Source organism: Paramacrobiotus metropolitanus, unplaced genomic scaffold (assembly GCF_019649055.1).
Source record: "Paramacrobiotus metropolitanus isolate TYO unplaced genomic scaffold, Prichtersi_v1.0 Parri_scaffold0000012, whole genome shotgun sequence".
Classification (NCBI taxonomy): domain Eukaryota; kingdom Metazoa; phylum Tardigrada; class Eutardigrada; order Parachela; family Macrobiotidae; genus Paramacrobiotus; species Paramacrobiotus metropolitanus.
The window spans coordinates 674,495-695,045 of record NW_026570232.1 but is presented as its reverse complement, the minus strand read 5'-3'; the positions used below and the strand labels follow the sequence as shown (position 1 = coordinate 695,045).

The following is a 20,551-nucleotide window of genomic DNA, read 5'->3' as shown; positions in this document are numbered from 1 at the left end:
CTTGGGGTCTGGGCCTGCTAAAAAGATTTCTTTAGGCTGAATTTTATTAGACCGAATGCTAACTAAATATACTTACCTTTTTCTTTTGACTATACCTACGCAAGTACCACATGTGCGATTGTGTTTTATTCACTATAGCATTCACTTAGTTTATAAAATACGGCAATTAATATGATTGTACCAGATTATTTTAACTTAAATTGACTATCTGTATACGTTCTCGTGTTATTATTTATGTATCCAACGTTAAATGCAGATGGATAAGGCTGTTCGTGCGCACTTAATTAATTATTAATTAGTTACAGTCGCAGTGTTCACAATGTATTCACTAATTTTTTTACAGTACGTCAAACCATGCACGGGTTCATTGCGGCGAGTGAGCATACATTCATTCCCTATCAAGCGTAACACAATTTTTTACAACTGATTAAATTGTAGGAAAGGTGTTTATCAAAACATGAAACTCAATAAAATAGATCGAGCTACATAGAAAGTTAGCGGCAGACGATCGCGTACGTCCGAACATAGCAAGCCAACAATGTCAGTGTAGTAGCTCGCAGCAAAATTACTTCTATTATATCGAATGATAGAAGTAAAAAGCTAACGGCTACGAAATAATATAAAATAAAATAACAATTGTAAAATGATAAAACAAAACGTACAGTCTACTAAAATTTTGTTAGCAGGGACAGCTTTGTGTTCAGGTAGTATTATCGAGTTTGAACAGCGTGTTTGGTAGATAGTAGAATTATTCTCTTAATGAGAAAATGTATCCTTGATGCTTTACATCTGCATATGCACCACTGGGAATTTTTGCGCCCATTTCCTCGGTGGCGGGTCTTTTGAGCAGCCCAGCACAAATTTTTTACAAAGGGACACCATTTGCCGAGATGGCGATAAATAACTCCGGAAGAGTGCACATTGCGCATTGAGATCTGTCCTGTGCGCATTGTTCACGCATAATATCAAGTGAGATAAGTTGACAGAAAACGTAACTTGATTTGCTTTGCGCCGGCGCGAAGAGTGCCGAATAGCTGCGTCGCTTTACGCGCTGCGCAGCATCCACGGCTGCACAATGATCCTGGCCGGGGAACACTGCAGTGGGCAACACATCCCACAGCTTATTCCCGGGACTGGAGAATACAGAAGCGGAAGGCCCCGACCAACCGACCGGCAGCGCAATATAACGACGCAATACAATATATCTACGCTACACTAATTCTGGCTTACCCCTTCGACTAAACCCGTTCCCCGGAATCGGAATCACTCTCGGAGTAATGTTCACACAATGCCGGCCCACTATAAAGTGGCTCGATTGGCTGCCAAATCTCCTGGTGCTTGATAAACTCGTACAGTACATCGGCCTAAGAAGGGTGGGACGTGTGTGAGTATAGCAATTGTGTGCGTATTGTGTATTACCGCATACGATGACCCCGCGGTATAGTGTATTGGCTTTTTGCCGGTAGCCTTCTGATTACGGCGCTGGCTAGATGCACACTGGCACTTCCCGTTGGAATATTGATGTGAATGTAAAACACCTTCCTGCCGAGATTCCGCGCGCCGCGGCTGTCCCCGTCGTTCGGTAAACAGTGTTTATTGGGATTCATCTGCGCTGAATAGTTATCATGTGTGCTAAACATATATAACCATGCCATTGTATACGTTGTCCAATCCGCTCAGTCGCTGCCATAGGCTGGTTACGCAATCCCGTTCGGCGTGTGCGGCTAATAACGCCACACATGTTATACCGCGCCGCATTCACCCTGGACTAATCAAGCAGCAGCCGTAAAAAAGCCACGGAATAGCCCAGCGTATAATCAGCTGCCGGCGGCAGCTAAGGAATTGCTAATTGCGGGATTGTTTCCGCTAGCGCTAAATTCCGACTCGGGCCGCTTGGGACGTGGTGTGCTACCGGCGGCACTCTTAGCTCGCGATCATATCAACCAGCGACATAATCTCCTCAAGGGCTATGAATTACAACTGGATGTCAATGATACAGCGGTAAGTGCTAATATACAAATGCGGCCTGCCCTTCTCTTAATTTCACTTTCATCATTTTCTACCCATTTTTGCAAGCACTAACGCGCCGGTGAATGCGCGCTTTTTCTGGTGCCGCATTTGGTATCATTCCGCTCTTTTGTCCAGCATCAAATGGGCAGTTGTGTGTATGTTTTTCCTAGACTGGCCGGATGTTTTTACACTAGTCGGCACCGAACAAAAAAAAGCCCCCAAACCGCATCACACATCACACACACATGAAATAGCTTTACTTACTTTATGTATCAAAATGGCGCCAATGAAACTGTAAAATCCAATCAATGCATTTACTCTGCGCATGTACTCTTGATCACCATCGATCTCCTAGTGATTTTTTTCTTTCCCTATGTACGGAAGCGAAATGCATCGGCAAGGCACAGCTGATAAACACACCGGCTATCTACTGAAAAATAAATAGTATCTCTTTAAATTGTTCAATTGCAAGTAATGCCCGTTATTCATTATACAGTTCTGCCGGTTGATGCGTTTTCCTGCCACTAATTGCGCAAACCAGACGCTGAGCGCATTAATTATGGATCTTCAATATGTGTCTGTTGAGGCGAATACTGGGTGCTTAATTTTGCCTTTGGAAATTATTCGCAAAGTTGCTTCAGAATACGCGAAAGCGTAATAGAGCGATTGTGTGCGTATCGATAGCCGGTGAATTGCAAAATCTTATGATAAATGTTATGTATTAATTATTTACAAAAAGCACTCCATGTCCCATCAATCGATAAACCTTTAAATAGATCGATAGCATAACCACACTTTATGATCAGCAGATTTAACCTTCCATTTTCCATAATGCGGAGGAGTGTGTATTCACGCGTTAGAATTATGCGCACAATACGTGAAGTGATTCGGTTTGGTCACTCTTACGTTAGCATTATGCGCGCTACATACGCTGCAGTACGCCACAGAGTGCATATTTGCGGAAAAAAGAGTGGGTCGCACTGGTTAACGTTGTTCCTGCTTTTGCCGCGCCGGATTGATTCCGGTAATGAATGGATGAATTATGTGGTCATTGCGTAATCTGGCTGGCGCGCACGGGTTTTGCTAATGTTCCGCGCCGTCTTATACTTTATCATATGCTGAACGCGGAGTATATATACGGTATATGGGAATTGTTGGCGAATGACCCCTTTGGAGTGACACATTTCGTTGGTGTACGCGTTGGCCTCTTTATGACCATCGCCATTGTAAATTCCCTTCTGCCGGCGAGGGCCATCTCTTCCCCTTGTAATCCAGAATTGTATTTTTTGAACAAATGTCATCATGTCGCTGTAATCAAAGCATGATGCTGCCAGCCGCAGCATGATGCTGTTGCCTGGCGGACATGATCAATTGATTTAATTTTTACAGCACGCCCATAACCGTCAAAGACAGTCCCGCGAAGTGTGTGTATGTGTGTGCGTATATAGGGGAGAATCTGCGCTGCATAGCGTATATATTTGGGGAGTCGTGGCAGAAACATGAGTGGCAGTGATGAAAGAAAACAACCTACAATTTCTCCTTGTCTGATAGTATTGAATGATTTTTTCCCGTCCCCCCATGCAAACCCGACGAGATCAATCTATTTCAGGTTGGCAACAACACACTCACACACACATATAATCGACTTGCCCATTTCCAGCCGGCTATTTACGCGTATACATCCCCATACAGATACGGCGTTTCTGGTGAAAAGACAACTGGCACATTTGCGCAAAGTGTGATGAAAGATGGCGTTTTCGTTTTTGGCTTTCCCTGAGACACGCTTGTTTAACTCGATTAATAATCAACAAGCAAACGTAGCAACCGGGATTAGCTTTAATTGGGCTGTGTCACGTAATTCTCCTTCCCTGCCGCGGTCACTGCACATGTCAGTTCAATGCCGGCAGTGGCATATATTGGCACGGGAATATTAGTTATTACTTTGCTAGGATTATCGTAAAAAAATGTTTTTTATGTTGGTGCGCTAGATTAGTGCTAGATTATGCAGATAATATGTGAGCAGGACAGCGTTCGTGATATCGATGCTAATTAAGCGTACTGAAATGCCAGATAAGCTGCCTGGTTTATTTTCTCATAAATAACAAACTGAAATGCGATGCAGGATTAGTGTTACAGTGCCAAGTAGCCGGTGTTGCTGCCTTAGGTTCTGAACGTCAAAACTTTTTGAGCGCATAATTATCTCTAGATCTGTTTCCACTTACAACATCTCCTTAGGCTGCCAACTTAGCCGCCATCGAAGCTTGGAGAACATAGAAAAATTCTGTAACCTTAGCCAATGTAAACGGATCTTTTTAACACGCTCTTCGGCTGCACTGGTTGCGGAAGGATTCGGTAAAAGTGCTTTTCTATATTAGACCCAGTGCAGAACGAAAACTCCCGTTTCATATTTTCCGGCGGCGCGGCATCGGCTTGGGCTGCTGTTGCCGCTTGCGTATATATGTGTATTGACTACGATGCTATCACTCACTTTGACAGCAATGCAGCTGAGAAAATTCAAGATGTATCGATAATGGTGATAATATTCTCTTTTTGATAGTCGTTGAGTAAGAGTTATTTCGTCCATAGATGGACAGAATGAAATGGGAATATAATGCGCATCATAACGTCATGCTAGTGCGAAACAAATGGAGATCCCATACATTGTGCATCCATTTAATTCTCCTCACAGGCTGCACTGCAATAGCATGCAGAGTGTAGGCACAATGTCCAAAATGTACAGGCAAACGCTGGCTATGAAGCCGGTAACTTTTTTCACCAAGATTATGGTAACTGCATTTATTTTGCAATGAACGTATAAGCCCAATAATTTATCAAATAAACATGCAAGCGATGCATAGTGCTCTTCATGCAAAAATTTTCTTGCGATCTGCTGGCAGCGTAAACGTTGTAAATGTTTCCAGTTTGCTTTGAACTTTATTGTTAGCAAAAAGGGTAGGGTAGGAATTAATTGCGTTTGCTGTTAGCATAAATAAGTACGAGTACGTAACTGAGCCTAAACCAGAAAATCCCATAATAATTGTCGTAAGTGTTTGCAAAACGTTCATTGTCGGTTTGTTGATGTGTTTGATGCAAACCGAAATCTTAGTCATAGCTTAATTAAGATTTCTTCTGAAATGATATAAATTCGAGTACATAACTTTAACCGGTTATGCTATAACAATATAGCTTGTTTGTCTGTTTGTTTGTTTATATGGGTATATAACATGTACTTTACGTTTACAACAACAGAATCGCTCCTGTGCAATATATAAGTACGTAGGCTATCATTGTGAAGGAGAAAAATAACTTTTACAGTTAACAACAGTATTAAATACCGTAGAACAAGAGAGCATCGCGCCGTCACATCAAACAGTAATGGTCATTACGAATGAATAATTTTTTACTCCAATTTCTTCCAGTTGAAGGATAGCAAAATGTAATAACATAACTTGTTCATAATATTTAATTTATGAAATCACAGCGATGTGCATTTGTAATTGTTTACTCCATGAGGAAGCAAAATGGTTCGTAACCGCGCAGATTTTTTAGTCAGTTTCCATTGTGCATCAACGGGGGTTAGTTGAGCAACGCGTATCGTTATGCATGGATATGGCAGCAAATTAGGCCGCAAATCCAAAAGAAAGTGTAAGATGATGCGGGCCGGAAACTTTTTGGCTGCGCTACATTAGTCCCCGATCGCACATCTCATGCTGCGAATGTTGCCTGTATAATGGGCCTTCGTCTTCTTGTTTAAAGCTCGACAATCTGTCGGCCCGGCGCTATGCCGCCCATTAATACTGATATGTTGATCATTTATTGGCCACTGCATGGACATTATCATTATATACGATTTTTTAATGTATTGCCTGCGTGCAAAACCTACCAATTTTTCCTATATAATTCATCACCACATGATACAATACAGAGAGCCAACACAGAGAGCCTGAAAAATCTTATCCAGATTTTACAACATTACGCTTCCCGCGTACGCACTATACGCACCTCCCCATGCTCTTCAGCAGTCGAGATGACGTGTGTATCCGTTTGTGCACAATAATTTAAGAGGTTGCCGGTTCTTGCCGGAGAAACAACTCTTTTCACACCATCACGATCTACAAATATAACAGTCCCAGCGTATGGATAATTCTAGGGAAACTTGCGAGGTGTACTGTGGTTATTATTTTTTTGTTTGGATAGCCGTATAAGCGGAAGCTTTTAACTTGGACAAATATTCATGAGATGTCCCAATTTACATCAGACTACTCAGCTACTGCATTATAATGCGCACATAACACCCGCTAAATGGACAAACAAACAAATAGAAAATCTAGTTTCTTTCTTATCTACATCAATTATTTATGCAGTTCTGACAGTATTTTTTGACTATGAAAACATAACATCAGAACTTAAACTTCGCGACAAAACCTATAGTTTTTTTAAATACTCCGTTCAGTTCTTATCTTATTTACTGTATCGTACAGCTTTGCAGAATCGCATTCTCACATACTTGCCCCGTTAAAAAAATCAAAGCTTTATAAATATAAGAGAAAGAACGCAAGCTAAAATTCTTGCATCCACTTTGATGACAGGATCGCAACATGACCCTTAACATCGCAGGTTGTGCATGCTTGTCGCACAGCAAAAAAGCAGTTCAGCATTGCGCGTTGTTTTCCGCCGCAGCAGGTAGAAAACGCTTGACAAACAATTAAGGTGTATAAATTGTAGCATTTAATTCATATGGTCGCTATTGACGTGCCGGTCATTTTCCTGGGTGCCTTTTGTTGCGCTGTGATACCGCTAAGTGGCGGCAATTTTTCCTTATAGCTTACTTAATGCATGCTGCGTCCAGGCCGTATCAAGCGCACCGGAAACTGGTGCCCATGCTGGCCGAGATATCGACATACCGGATACCGTATTTGATTTGCCTTTCTCTATCAGCCCCTTAATAAGCCTCTTTAGCACACGTGATCGATTGTTGCAGGTAAAAGTTTTAATGTGTTGACGTAACATAAAGCCCCCGGATCGGCTCGATGAGCGTGCATTCAATATTTATGCATCAAGGATTGGGCATCGTGCGGTAAAATCACACAAAATATCTGTAAATCCATACGTGCACATACAGTAGTATTCGTATACACACGGATACCATCAGATACGACTGCACGGTAGATCCGAGTAACCTGAAGAAATTGGTTTTTTTTAAAAACGAAACCGAATGTACATGACGATCATCCAGCATCCATCATGTTCAGATTATTGTAATATGATAACTTAATGGTTAAATTTAACAATGCATTCTCTCACATACAGGCGAATATACAAAATTTGTATATTAATATTCTCTCACACACAGGCTAATATTATTAGCTTCGACAGGCGACAACAAAAGTCTTTGTGTGATCTGCCGGCAGTGCTAATAACCGCTGTTAGTTGCAGTATAACCAGAATTAATGTTTTCATATTATACATTTGCACATTAACAAAGTGTTTCTAACTTATTGTGCATACCAGAATGGCTAATTGCAGTATTCGATTTTGTGAAATAGTGGTGGGTGCTATGTGCAGGTTATTTTGAGGTCGTCTAATGAATGTGAATACTTAGAGAGAAAGTCAATCGTTCTGACATCAGCTAATCAAATCATAATCAGTCAATAAATAATTTATGATGAAAAATGAAGTTCGGAAAAGGTTGTGTCGTAGGCTAATTAAGGTTCTTCTGACTCGATGGATATGACAAACAGTTGGTAAGTAATACGGCATGCTCATACTCTGTAACTGCATTGGTCATGTTTTGCCCCTGTCTTAAGCGCAAATTATCGTTAATGTTTTGGACATGTGCATGTATTCGCAATGTGGATTCGATATGGATAATCGAGCGCTGCAGACGCAAATATTTAAGAAAATTTTAATGCTAATGCACAACTACAAAGTGCAGCTACTAATCAATCTGATAACGTGAAAAGTGCAACAGCATTAATAATAATTAATAGTTAACAAAAATGCACTGAAAAAGTTGTAGAACAATTATATCAATATTTAATCTTTTTGAAGAGCCCAAAACTTTATGCGGTAAGCTGCCAATTATCTTTGTATGGAGGTTCAGGTTCCCGCAACGTTTTTCTACACACGTCATGTAGCTAGGAAGGAGCCTGCGACGTCGGGATGACACAATCCAGATTAGCATTCTAGCAGCACGGTGGGACTGAATACCCAGCAACAAAGCGCTATCGCCATTCGGTCAGTCATTTTGGCCTGACATTCCCGCCGCTTTCCTGATCGCTCCTCTGATCCTGCGTTGCTTTTTTAAATCAATTTCACCATAGACTTTTGTCGGAATGCAAGCCCATTATGTTCCGCTGTGTGTGCGTAGATTTGCGGCGGATAGCGGCAGCGAGGTCGTTGTGCCGGTTGCAGACAAATGCACGAACTGTACATATCCAGCACTGTGATCCCACCAAAATTTCGTCGGGATTTATTCCAGGTTTTGCTTTGCTTTTGTGAAACAGCAATAGAATGGCGGCTTAGATACTTTTCTGGTAGACTGATTTCGTAATTTAATTTTTTCTTTTAGAATGGACAGAAAAGTTAGCATCACATCCAACTATCAGAAACCGATTGTGTATGAAAAGTATGAGCTAGATAGAATAAATTCTTACTATAGAAAAGCATAACTAAATGGCATTTGTATATATTTGCAACTTGAGGCAATAAGCATATTTCAGTTTTTAGTTTGCCAGATATGCAGGTGCTATTTGCAGGTTATTTTGAGGTCGTTTAATGAATGCGAATACTTAGAGCGAACGTCAATCGTTCTGACATCAGCTAATCAAATCATAATCAGTCAATAAATAATTTATGATGAAAAATGAAGTTCGGAAAAGGTTGTGTCGTAGGCTAATTAAGGTTCTTCTGACTCGATGGATATGACAAACAGTTGGTAAGTAATACGGCGTGCTTATACTTGTAACTGCATTGGTCATGTTTTGCCCCTGCCTCATGATCAAGCGCAAATTATCATCAAGCTTTTGGACATGTGCATATGTATTCGCAATGTGAATTCGATACTTAATCGAGCGCTGCCCAAAATGTCACAGTATTAACCCGCATTGTAAATAATTTTCCGTGCAGACGCAAACATTTAAAAAAAATTTTAATGCTAATTCTGAATGCACAACTACAAAGTGCTACTAATCAATCTAATAGTTAACAAAAATACATTGAAAAAGTTGTAGAACAATTATATCAGATATTTAATATTTTTGAAGAGCGTAAAACTTTATGCGGTAAGCTGCCAATTATCTTTGTATGGAGGTTCAGGTCCCCGCAACGTTTTCGTACACACGTCATGTGGCTAGGAAAGAGCCTGCGACGTCGGGATGACACAATCCAGATTAGCATTCTAGCAGCACGGTGGGACTGAATACCCGGCAACAAAGCGCTATCGCCATTCGGTCAGTCATTTTGGCCTGACATTCCCGCCGCTTTCCTGATCGCTCCTCTGATCCTGCGTTGCTTTTTTAAATCAATTTCGCCATAGACTTTTGTCGGAATGCAAGCCCATTATGTTCCGCTGTGTGTGCGTAGATTTGCGGTGGATAGCGGCAGCGAGGTCGTTGTGCCGGTTGCAGACAAACGCACGAACTGTACATGATCCAGCACTGTGATCCCACCAAAATTTCGTCGGGATTTATTCCAGGTTTTGCTTTGCTTTTGTGAAACAGCAACAGAATAGCGGCTTAGATACTTTCCTGGTAGACTGATTTCGTAATTTATTTTTTTTGGGCAGAAAATTTATTTAGCATTAAATCTAACTATCAGAAGCCGATTGTGTATGAAAAGTATACGCTAGATAAGATAAATACTATAGAAAAGCATAACTAAATGGAATTTGTATATATTTGCAACTTGAGGCAATAAGCATATTACAGCTTCGGTTTGCCAGACCATATGCACAGCAGGTTATGTAAAGGGCATCGCGGCAGTCACTTTATATACATCTGAAAACTTCTCAACGATCCAATAAATCCTAGTTAAGCTGCAAGCTCCATAAGGTTCCTGTGATAACTTACGTCCTTTAAGTCAGTAGCAAATTGATCTGCAAACAACGTTTATCAGTGCATTTGATCCCGTATTTTGCTGAGCTGCTGCGACCTCAGCGCTGCCCACAGCACGTACTTTAAAACGTGTCGAAAATCGAGGACATCATCGCCAAGTGTCCACAACATTCCATCCACAAGTATTTTTTACAATCAATATGAGCGTGCGTACAAGCGGCATGACTGGTCTGCGCTGATATCCCGATGTGTTACCAAGAAATCCCAGTACTGCAGATCTCCCACTCAGACATTGGTTCATTAAGGCATTCTGAAGAGATTGTAACACGAAATTTATCGAAAAATCGAACAGTTTTGTTTCGAGTTTTTGTATATATGCATATTTATCCCCTTATGCGCCCCTGATCTAACCGTAAAACCTTTATGAGATAATAAAATGGAAACCGTCAATAACAGTAACCGTACTTACCGTAGCTATCAACGCATAAATTAAGGCGTGATATTTGTATGATGTATACAGTACCGTGGTATAGTACGTAAGTAATAATTATGTTTGTCAAATTTGCGATGAACCTCCCTAATGTGACGCATGGAATGCAAAGAAGTGCGTTCCTTAAATCACCCACGGAGAAACTTTTAATAGCCGACCTATATATCTTAAACAAAATTTGACTCCTAATCAAAAATTTATAAATAATTTTGAAAGGCCGGTTCTGTTTGTTACAGCTCGTAACTGCTGTTTGTTTTGCTACCCGACAAATGAAGCGTTCGACATAATGAAATCTTTGTTCGGTAACTGTACTAATTAAATGCCAACTCGTCTACATGTTTGTCGTCTTGTGGATGTTTGGATGCGTCGTTTTTACCTTTTTCGGCTAAAAAATTGCAAAAGTCATGAAAAGAAGCTTGGGTTGCGTGATACGTAAATACGGATAAAATTATTTCAGCTAGATTTGAAGACGTGCGTTGTGCAGACATTAGATACATAATATGCGCAGACAGATAGATTTCAAAACTATAAACCAAAGGTCACATTAGCAGCAAAACTTGATTCGATAGGAGCTCATGGAATAGCTCCACATTAATTACAGGAAAGAGCTCCTGCGGCGGGATCTTAGCACATGTACTGTTGTCGACAAAAAACGTAAACGCACAGTTGAGACTATGCACCAATAATTGCGCAGTCCGATAATCGATATCTGATGCACTCGTGAATTCAGCCTATTAATACGTAAGTAGGACAATTGACAGGACATGAATAAAGCACAAAAATAAGCGGAGACTACAAAGCTAACATCAGACATATCTATACCAAAACAAGAATACGCCGGATCATTGACTGAGTTCGCACAATCAGGATAGCGCGGCGGCGAGCACTTTCATTGTTGCTATAAGTCATATCCCGCCTTGCAAATGTAAAAGGTGTGGTACGCACAAAGCGTAAGTGTGCTTTTATTTACACTATAGCTATTTGCTTGTAACACGCTATTTGCTGTGATTGTATGAAAGTTCTTAGTGCTGCAAAAGGTTTAAAAATTTCATTGGGTAATTTTATTTTATATTTTCGCGCAGCAGTATCGTTAATATTTACAAATTGTGCGACAATTAATGAAGTATAAACAATTCGCGAAAATTTTAGAACACTTTTTCAGACTTTGTGGATAATGAAGGGCCTCTTAAACAGCAAATGCGTGTCAGCAAGAATATTAATCACATATTTTGTATATGCATATATGCAATGCATACAATCCATAAAAAATTTGTAAATCCCGGTTAGCCCATCCTGTGTGGGACTCTTTGGAGAGCTGTGAACCGAAAAATCCAAGGATGGTAAATTCTGGCTGGAGGCTGGAATGGTGTGTGATGCCATTAAGGGAGTGATTGTTGTGTTGGTTGTTGCATTGGAAATATACTTTCTAATGATTATTGAGTTTTAATGGTTGGTGCATGCGCGCACCATCGCATGAGCATGGAATACGTGAAAAAGCCAACTTCATTATACTGCATGCATATACAGTGTGCGCAATGCTGTTGTATGGCGCATACAGATATATGTTGTTAATCGGGCATTGTGTCGGCCCGTCCAACATATCATCGTCCAGCATCCAATGCCTCATTTCCTTGTCAAGGATAGATGATTACGCTATTCATGACACTGCGGCCAAAGTGCCCTTGTAAAAAACTGCTTAGCCCAAATGCCCGACACAAGGATTAGCGCATCCGCTACCCACTGTGTACCCAAGGGGAATAATGCTGCCCGCTCTATATAAGCGCGGTACAGTGCAGTCGCAATGACACTGATACCGCGCCGTGATAACAAGTCCGGCTTGCGCTTCCGGATGAAACCAAACAAGATAACCGTGTTAGGTTCTTTTTGCCCATCCTAACTAGCGACAATAAAATCATATTTTCCCATCTGATCCCCAACATATGAATACAGAATGCAAGGGATCATTGGCTTTGCCGGTTGCTGTCACATATCTAATTATGCTGTGATAAGTTTATCGCTTTCAAACAAATTACCACCGCAATTCGCATGCGGTTGCAGAATGGATAACTTTAGTCTTCCGAAACCGTGAAAATGCAAGCGCAACAATTTGATAAATCGCTCACCAGCTGATTTTAAATGTTTAACTGCGATTCACTGTTTTTGATCTGTAACGTATCTGTATTTTATGAAATAAAATGGATATTTGTTTTTTAGCTTTTATTTTCATTTTTGTGTTTATTAATATAAATGTCTGCAGTTTAGCGAAAAGACTGGTTTTGAAATCAAGAGAAAAAAATTGGATCCAGTCCGTTTTTCAAAGTGGAAAGGCGAGATTTGGAAATAATGGCTTTTAACTCTGCCTTGTTTCTTATATATGGGGTTGTCATTAAGCAATACAGCACAAAATGCGCTCATTTTCAGGTAATTATGCAGCTATTTTTAACCATTATTGCTACATAAATACCGCACACTGAAGACTGACCTTACATTATACGTCAGATGATTATACACATCGTAAGCGAGACTAGTTTTCACATAACAATTTACAGCGAAATAGTGGCCAATTTAGCCTTGGTTAATTCCATTTCGGCGGAGCGCAGCAACTGGGCGTTTTGATTAAGGTCGCCGAATATCCCAGCAAATTAGCGTCCAGTGCCTGCGGCGAGTGGAGAACCTTAAAGACCTGTTAATGACAGTAGTTTGGCTTGCGATATGCCGTCAACTGACGGGAAAACACTGGGTGTATATACGTGTTGGCACGGGGAATCGGATCAGCTGCGCATGTGTGTGTCATTTTCAGCTGCACATGCAGCGCCGATTCTGACCAACACAACAGTCAACACTAATAACCTCTGGTGCTGTTGCAGTATACCCTGGCTGTATAGTGCTGTATTTATTAGGCAAAAATCCATTCCTGACTGCATAACAATTCGTCAGATTGGGTAATGGCCGTCGTCATCTTAGGACACAGCGCAGCGGGATATAACCATTAAGCCTGATTGCCACGCATCTAAGCTGGTTTTGATAAGAAAAAATTGATAAACGATATTATAAAGATGACAAAAATCGTGGTCCCTTCAGGCACTGGGCAAATTCCTTTTTGTACGTCCATGAGCATTTGCCGAAGAGTGACCTTTCTGTGTAGATCTGCTGGTCGGTTATGTTATATTTTTATATCGTGCTTACAAATTGCTTTCATTCATTGTAATCGGACTGCTTGCGTCGATGAACGAACTGCAGAAATATTTTCGTGAACCCAACACAGCACAAATCATTTTCTTTCCATTTTCTGAAGCCATACTGAATAGATAAAAAAATGCTACAAGTTAGTGGTGTTACCGGTATTGTGGCATTTTATTTATAAAAAGCAAAACATTCCGCACTGAACCTGTGGTACAGAGTTCCTCTTCTCTAACAAAAAGTGAATAAGCATTATGATTGTTCGATCAATAACGTACCTCAGTTTTGCGTCTAGTGATGAATTTGGCATTCCATAAATTTATTGTGTCTAACTTTGAATCTCGATCGAATGATACTGAAATGCAGCGCCCTGACCTTACAATTGCTAGTAATATGTCACCGCCAAATAGTTTTTCATTGTAATAATTATGATTCTTCTAGTGTGACGCGGCGCTGGGAATAAAAGCTTTTTTGGATATGTTGTACAAAAAGCCAGGAAGGCGACTAATGGTATTCGGAAGTGCCTGCACCGAAGTTACAGGACCAATTGCTCAAGCCAGCCAATTTTTGCATCTTGCTCAAGTAAGTTCTGTTTGCACACTGCACAGATACAGCATAATATGAGTGGATAGTTACCGTAGTTAAAAGTTAAAAAAAACGGTTTGCAATTGGCAGTTTAACGCTGAAAGGCTGTGTAGATATTTTTATTTGGGCAGCTTGTACAAATGCTTGTACAGCTCCATATTATACATGATGTACAATAGTTTTTATATTAGTTCTGCCGTTTCTATTTTGCCTATCTTGCGGTAACCGGAAATGATCGCTGTTTTGTAGCTTTCATATGCGGATACCCATCCAATGTATGACCACTATAAATTTCCGAACCTATACCGTATTGTGCCTAGCGAAAACCAGTTCAATTTCGCACGCTTGGAACTCTTGCGCCAGTTCAACTGGACATACATTGCCACTTTGTACCAAAATGAACCGCGTTACTCTCTTGTAAGTGCTACAGCTGCTGATTAACTTAAATATCAACAACTAATAATTGTCAATGTAAAAAATAAGTGCGTTTGTGACAAGTAACTTCTTGTTTATCACTTTGTAGCAGTAGTGTTCCGAATGGCTATACAGATTACTATAAAAAAAATGTTATTAAAAGAATATTAGTACTGTACCTACGGATGCCGATGGTGATTGGTAGCTAAAGGATACAGTAGAATCAATGGTAATGCTCGTTAATAAAGGATGTAACGTAATTGCAACATTTATTTCATTTTCATTTTTATTTACAAATTTATGGATGCGCCCAGTAGCAGAATATATACTGCCGTATATCAGTGAAAGAAGTTTGAAGTTGTTGCAGGCTCACAATCATCTAATGTCCCGAGCCAAAGATGTTAATCCACCTTATAAACTCCTCGCTCAAAGTAGCTTTACTGACATTACCGAAATCAGGAGCGCACTGGATAGGTTTCAACAGAGAGGGGCAAGGATACTATTTGGAAGTTTCAGCGAAAGATGGGCAAGGATTATATTCTGCGAGGTATTATTTTGAGTGAACTTGTGGGACAAAATAATGCAGAATAACATACTTCACCACATAAGCCAGGTTCATTTTATCATACTCATTGCATATTTTTAATAGGCTTATACGAGGCAAATGTACGGTCGCAAATACCAGTGGATCATATGGGGCGGATATAATGAGGAATGGTGGCGAATCGAAGATCCGGAAAATCTTAATTGCACTACGGACGAGCTGGTTACCGCTTTAAATGGCTACATAAGTACCGATATCCTGCCATTAAGTTTAGACAAGAAACGCCACACCGAAGCCGGACTGGTAAATTGCACGCCATATCCACAACATATTAGCTCTACATCTCTGTGGGATGACCATTTCCGATCCCGTTTTTTTCTTCTTGCTAGGATGCCGGCAGCTATGAAAAACTGTACAACCGCATCAGGCAGGCCGATTACAGCCGCTTTCATGGTTACACCTACGACGGCGTATGGGCAATGGCCAAAGCCATCAGCATTGTGCTTAATGAAGTACGCATTCGCGTTAACTCGGTGTAGCGCGTCAGTATAATTGATTTTCAAAGCGTAATAAATTGTTTCAACCATTTTTCTCCAGCTTCCACCTTGGGAATCCATCGAAGATTTTAACTACAAGAGTGAAAAATGGTCTAAACGTTTCTTGGAAGCACTTAATGATACGGAGTTTATCGGCGTTACGGTACAGATGACACCAACAATATACGGTCACATGTGCCTTTTACTTGGCAATGGATCATTGCATTGACGTTGCATATTCCTTTTCACAGGGACCAGTAAAGTTCTTCCAGAATGAGCGTGTTGGAAGCATCCTGATTAACCAGTTCCAGGGTATATTCACCATAAATCTGCATATTTATTTCGAAGTAAAGGAAAAACAGATACATAAACGAATTGGCGTAACAGAGACAAAAAATGTATTGACTGCAACTAAACGGTGACCTTTATTGTGAATGGTGCACCATATGTTTATGCATACAAGTCAAAAACAGTTTTTAGTACGTACTGTTGGTGTAACCATACTTGTGTAATTTTTACAGTGATATCCGATACTGTTGGAGCAGGAAAAGAGGAAATAATCGCGCTTTATGAAAACGAAAGCAGCACACTCAACTTCAGCGTTGGAAGACCCATATTTTGGCATGGTAAATAATGTTTAGCTTCGCAAACAGTTTCATATAAGCAAATTTCAACAGTTCCGAATCCCTCCAGTCCGAGCGTACCAGAATTATCACGATGCGACCATTATCTGCAAATTTCTGGTCTATTTCTTCATAATAACCACAATCATTTCTGTGATCTGCATTTCTTAACAGGTAAATCAGCGCCAAGAGATAGCACCTATATCGAAAATCGCCTTGAACATCTTAACCTGGCGACATTTATTACCATGACCACTTTAGCGATCGCCGGTGTGATCCTGGCCGTGACATTCCTCGTTATCAATGTCAAATACAGGAACCACAAGTAAGCCTTTCATGTAACACTTGGCTATCGTACAGCTGCAATTGCAAATCGTAAAATGGGTGCAATTTCAAGTTCATTAGAAATCACCCTCCTTTTACTCTTTTTTGCGGTACGGATGGTACACCGGAAATAAGTGAAAACTCAGCTGACATATAGAAAAACGGCGCTGATAATTGCGTTTAAGGGTTGTTCCTTCCGTAGCAGATGATCCTCCACTCTTTTTCTGTTGCTTGTTCACCGCTATCTCGAATTAAATCTGAGCTGTCAAATGCAGCATTAAACAAATGCGTGGTTTCATCATCATAGGTATATCAAAATGTCCAGCCCGTACCTGAACAACGTCATCATCTTTGGCTGCATTATGACGTATTTGAGTGTCATTTTACTGGGAATCGATACCGGCTTAGTGGACATGGAGTATATACCGGCTGTTTGCACGGTAAGTTTGGTTATAACAACTTCTCATTGCGTCTTGCCAAATAAACAATTACTTTGTATATTCATACAAAAGTATTTTTACGCTGTACAGTTTTCTAATTTAATTATGACCTTATCCCTCCATATTGATTTCAGGCTAGGTTATGGGTGCTCACAATTGGATTTACGCTGGCATTTGGAGCCATGTTCAGTAAAACGTGGCGAGTTCACGCCATATTCACCAACATTAAGCTCAACAAAAAGGCAAGAAATCTTACCTTAATTAATCACGTTTTTGTACACTACCCGGTGTTAATTACAGTGCCAAGATATTGCTTGCAAAATGTAGTGAGACAAGAAATGATGATGTAATTTAATATAAAAGGATTGTGAAGCATCACCTTATTAATTTTGGTATTTATTATTCTATCCAACATTACGAATGAAATTTTTTTCGACAACAGCTAGAATACATAACAACATTCCTGCGCTAATTTACACTACTAAAAATGATCGAATTGTAATCCATATCGAATTTATAGTGTGTACGTATTGCTGCGCAATCTGACGCCATAATTATTACTTTGCAATGATCACACTTGTTTCAAAAATAATTTAAAAACATTTATCTGAAATACTCTCAAATAACTGAACTTGCAGGTGATAAAAGACTACCAGCTATTCCTGATTGTGGCCGTCCTTTTGGTGGCCGATTTAGTGATTCTGCTTACTTGGCAGCTGCAAGATCCCTTCCGATTCGCCCTGAAAAATCTGACGGAATTTGTAAGATTGATTTGATTGCCACAGTGCAACTCATTGATTAATTTGTTGACAAACTAACAGGAGGACATCACCAACGATTATCTAATAAAGCCTCAGATTGCCTACTGCATTTCTGAAAATAACACCATTTACTTGGGCGTTACCTACGCCTTTAAGGGCATTCTCATGGTAAGCCGGCTATGTGCCACACTCAGTTGTCAGCAGATGCACAGGCACCGCAATTACGCTTTCTCATATCCCTGTGTTGACCAACACCATGCAATTTTCCAGGCCTTTGGCTGTTTCCTGGCCTGGGAAACGCGACATGTCAGTATTCCGGCGCTGAACGACTCCAAATACATCGGGATGAGCGTGTACAATGTTGTGATTATGTGTGTAATTGGCGCGGCCATTTCCATTATCCTCACTGATCAGCAGGAATACGCCTTCATCATTATCAGTGTTTTTATTATTTTTTGCACAACCATTACTCTCTGCCTTGTTTTCGTGCCTAAGGTACCATAATTAGACTGTCCAACTGTCCACTCAACACACTTAATCCTTCCTCTACAGGCTGTATTATGTAAAAGCGTCGGTAGTGATTTTTTTCATATTTATTCAATTAAAATGAAATAAATAACTTTTATTAGAGCTGATTAAGGGTAAGCAGTAGCTAAATGCAAAGTAAATATTAACAGAACTATACTGTAGATAGTATGTACTTGCCACTTACGTCGATTATATAACCGGAAATCGCTCGTACATGGGCCGTAACGTATGTACTTCGATGTATCTGCTCAGGTAATCAGGAACACGCTTTTTCAGATTCTGGAATTACGGAGAAACCCGAATCCGGAAGCCAAACGTGTCCGAGCCACATTGAAGCCAGCCAAAAGTAGTAAACGTGAATCATTCAGTGCGGATTTGCAGAATCGTATTAAAAATCTCCAGGACCAAAATTCCAAGCTCAAGGAAGCTCATCAAGCGGTACATTTTAATCAATTTTTTCCACCACGTTTTACGCTATACATGCCAACTTACGCCATTTCACAGAAACTGACGGATCTAAATAAACTCGTATCCGAACTGGGCGAAGAGGCTCGTGACATTCTGCAGCAGCGGAAGAAGAGCACGCGACCGCGCCCGAAAATTAACTTCAAAGGTTAGACTGCATATGCGGCGTGGCGGAAATAGTAATTTTACTGTATAGTAACAATAATACCGCTTACGGTGGTGATAATTCTCTGGTTCGCAAATGACAAACGAATAACAAACGCATGCGTACAGGTTTACCATCGGACGACGACGATGATGATAATTCGTCAGTCAATGGTGAATCCTCACAGGATGACCAGTCCGATCACTGGCCATTGGTGGAAACATCCGCCGTAACCAAGTGCGTGTATGTGCACTACCGGCCACGAAAGAACAGCGTGGAAGCGGTCACGGTCTGCACTAATGTCTCCGAGCCGTCCTCGAAGTACGTCTAAAACGGAATTTTGTTAATAAACACTTGATTAAGGGTGCATATGTACCTCTCCTAACATGCGCGGAACGGCAGAAGCCGAGTAGCATATTGACGTTTTCAAATTATGTAGTCAGCTCGAGTTCAACTGTGAGTTTATCGAAATCTCAGAGCATTCGGAAATAATTTTTAGCTCACATCGACCACACCTGACGGGCAACAGTCTGCCCCCGATAACGGATGTTGAAGAGAGCGAACTAAGCAGCAAGCACGCCGTAACGCCGGCAAAGGACACCACCATTAACGACATCTTTGGTGGAGTGTACATCGGCGGCGCTCCGCCACCAGCTTTCAGGAGACCATCAGAGCCAAAGGCCGAACAGAAAAACATCAAATCCATCATCAAAGCGGAGCCTGTGATAACGGAAAACCATGTTCCGCTGCAAACACCAAATGCCAAGATGGCGGTAACGCTAGATAAAGGTCAGATCTTGTTGCAGTGCTGTAGTTCAAATAATATCTACCCATGTAGAAATCATCCCTTAATCCTTTATTTGGCTTTTCAGTGTCTTCTATTTCCGGAGACGAGCCGGGATCAATTTTCTCCGACCCAGGTATGCTATGTCGCCTCTGTAATTTTCGAACAGTGCATAAACTAAAAATGAACAAGTAATTAATGCAGTCCTAGTCCTGTTGACAAATCGAGAGTGTACCGGAAAATATTGCTTTTTTGCAGACATAGATGACGGTCGTACCGCCGCGTATTCGCCCGCAATCAAATCGCGACAAAGTGCTCAACAAGGCCATTCCCAAATCGGAATCTCTCTCCGCAACAATGGTCAATCAGGCCGATGAGGCCCAATCAAAAAGAAGTGGTCGATGTGATGTGATTGCTTCGTTGTAGAGAAGAGAGCATTTTCAGTGCGGTGCCCATGTGTTAATTTGCACTTCTGCCAAAATCAAAACTTTTTACGACACTGTGATTCCGCAATACTGTTTAAATTAACAATAAATTTATGAGACGAAATTTAAATGATTTTTCTTTAATCGTAAGGCGTAAAGCGTCAATAAACTGTGGTCGAATAAAAGCTTTACCGCCGCAAAACCGAGTAAACAAATAAGAGAACAATTACATGACAATCAATG

The 20,551-nt window shown here is 40.7% G+C and overlaps 1 protein-coding gene across 1 annotated transcript; it reads left to right on the top strand.

Annotated features, from left to right (window-relative positions):
* Window positions 1–1,743: 1,743 nt before the first annotated feature.
* On the top strand, window positions 1,744–20,509 carry LOC129584089 (gamma-aminobutyric acid type B receptor subunit 2-like; the record flags this gene model as incomplete). The annotated part of the gene is made up of 21 exons (XM_055476194.1): window positions 1,744–2,001; window positions 14,176–14,316; window positions 14,569–14,736; window positions 15,101–15,280; window positions 15,383–15,580; window positions 15,667–15,789; window positions 15,875–15,976; window positions 16,065–16,125; window positions 16,335–16,439; window positions 16,611–16,761; window positions 17,068–17,200; window positions 17,335–17,442; window positions 17,839–17,961; window positions 18,022–18,129; window positions 18,232–18,456; window positions 18,766–18,927; window positions 18,994–19,102; window positions 19,228–19,420; window positions 19,599–19,888; window positions 19,972–20,019; window positions 20,142–20,509. Coding segments are annotated over 21 exons (3,105 nt in total), but the record flags the coding sequence as incomplete, so codon positions are not given.
* Between the last annotated feature and the right edge of the window lie 42 nt (window positions 20,510–20,551).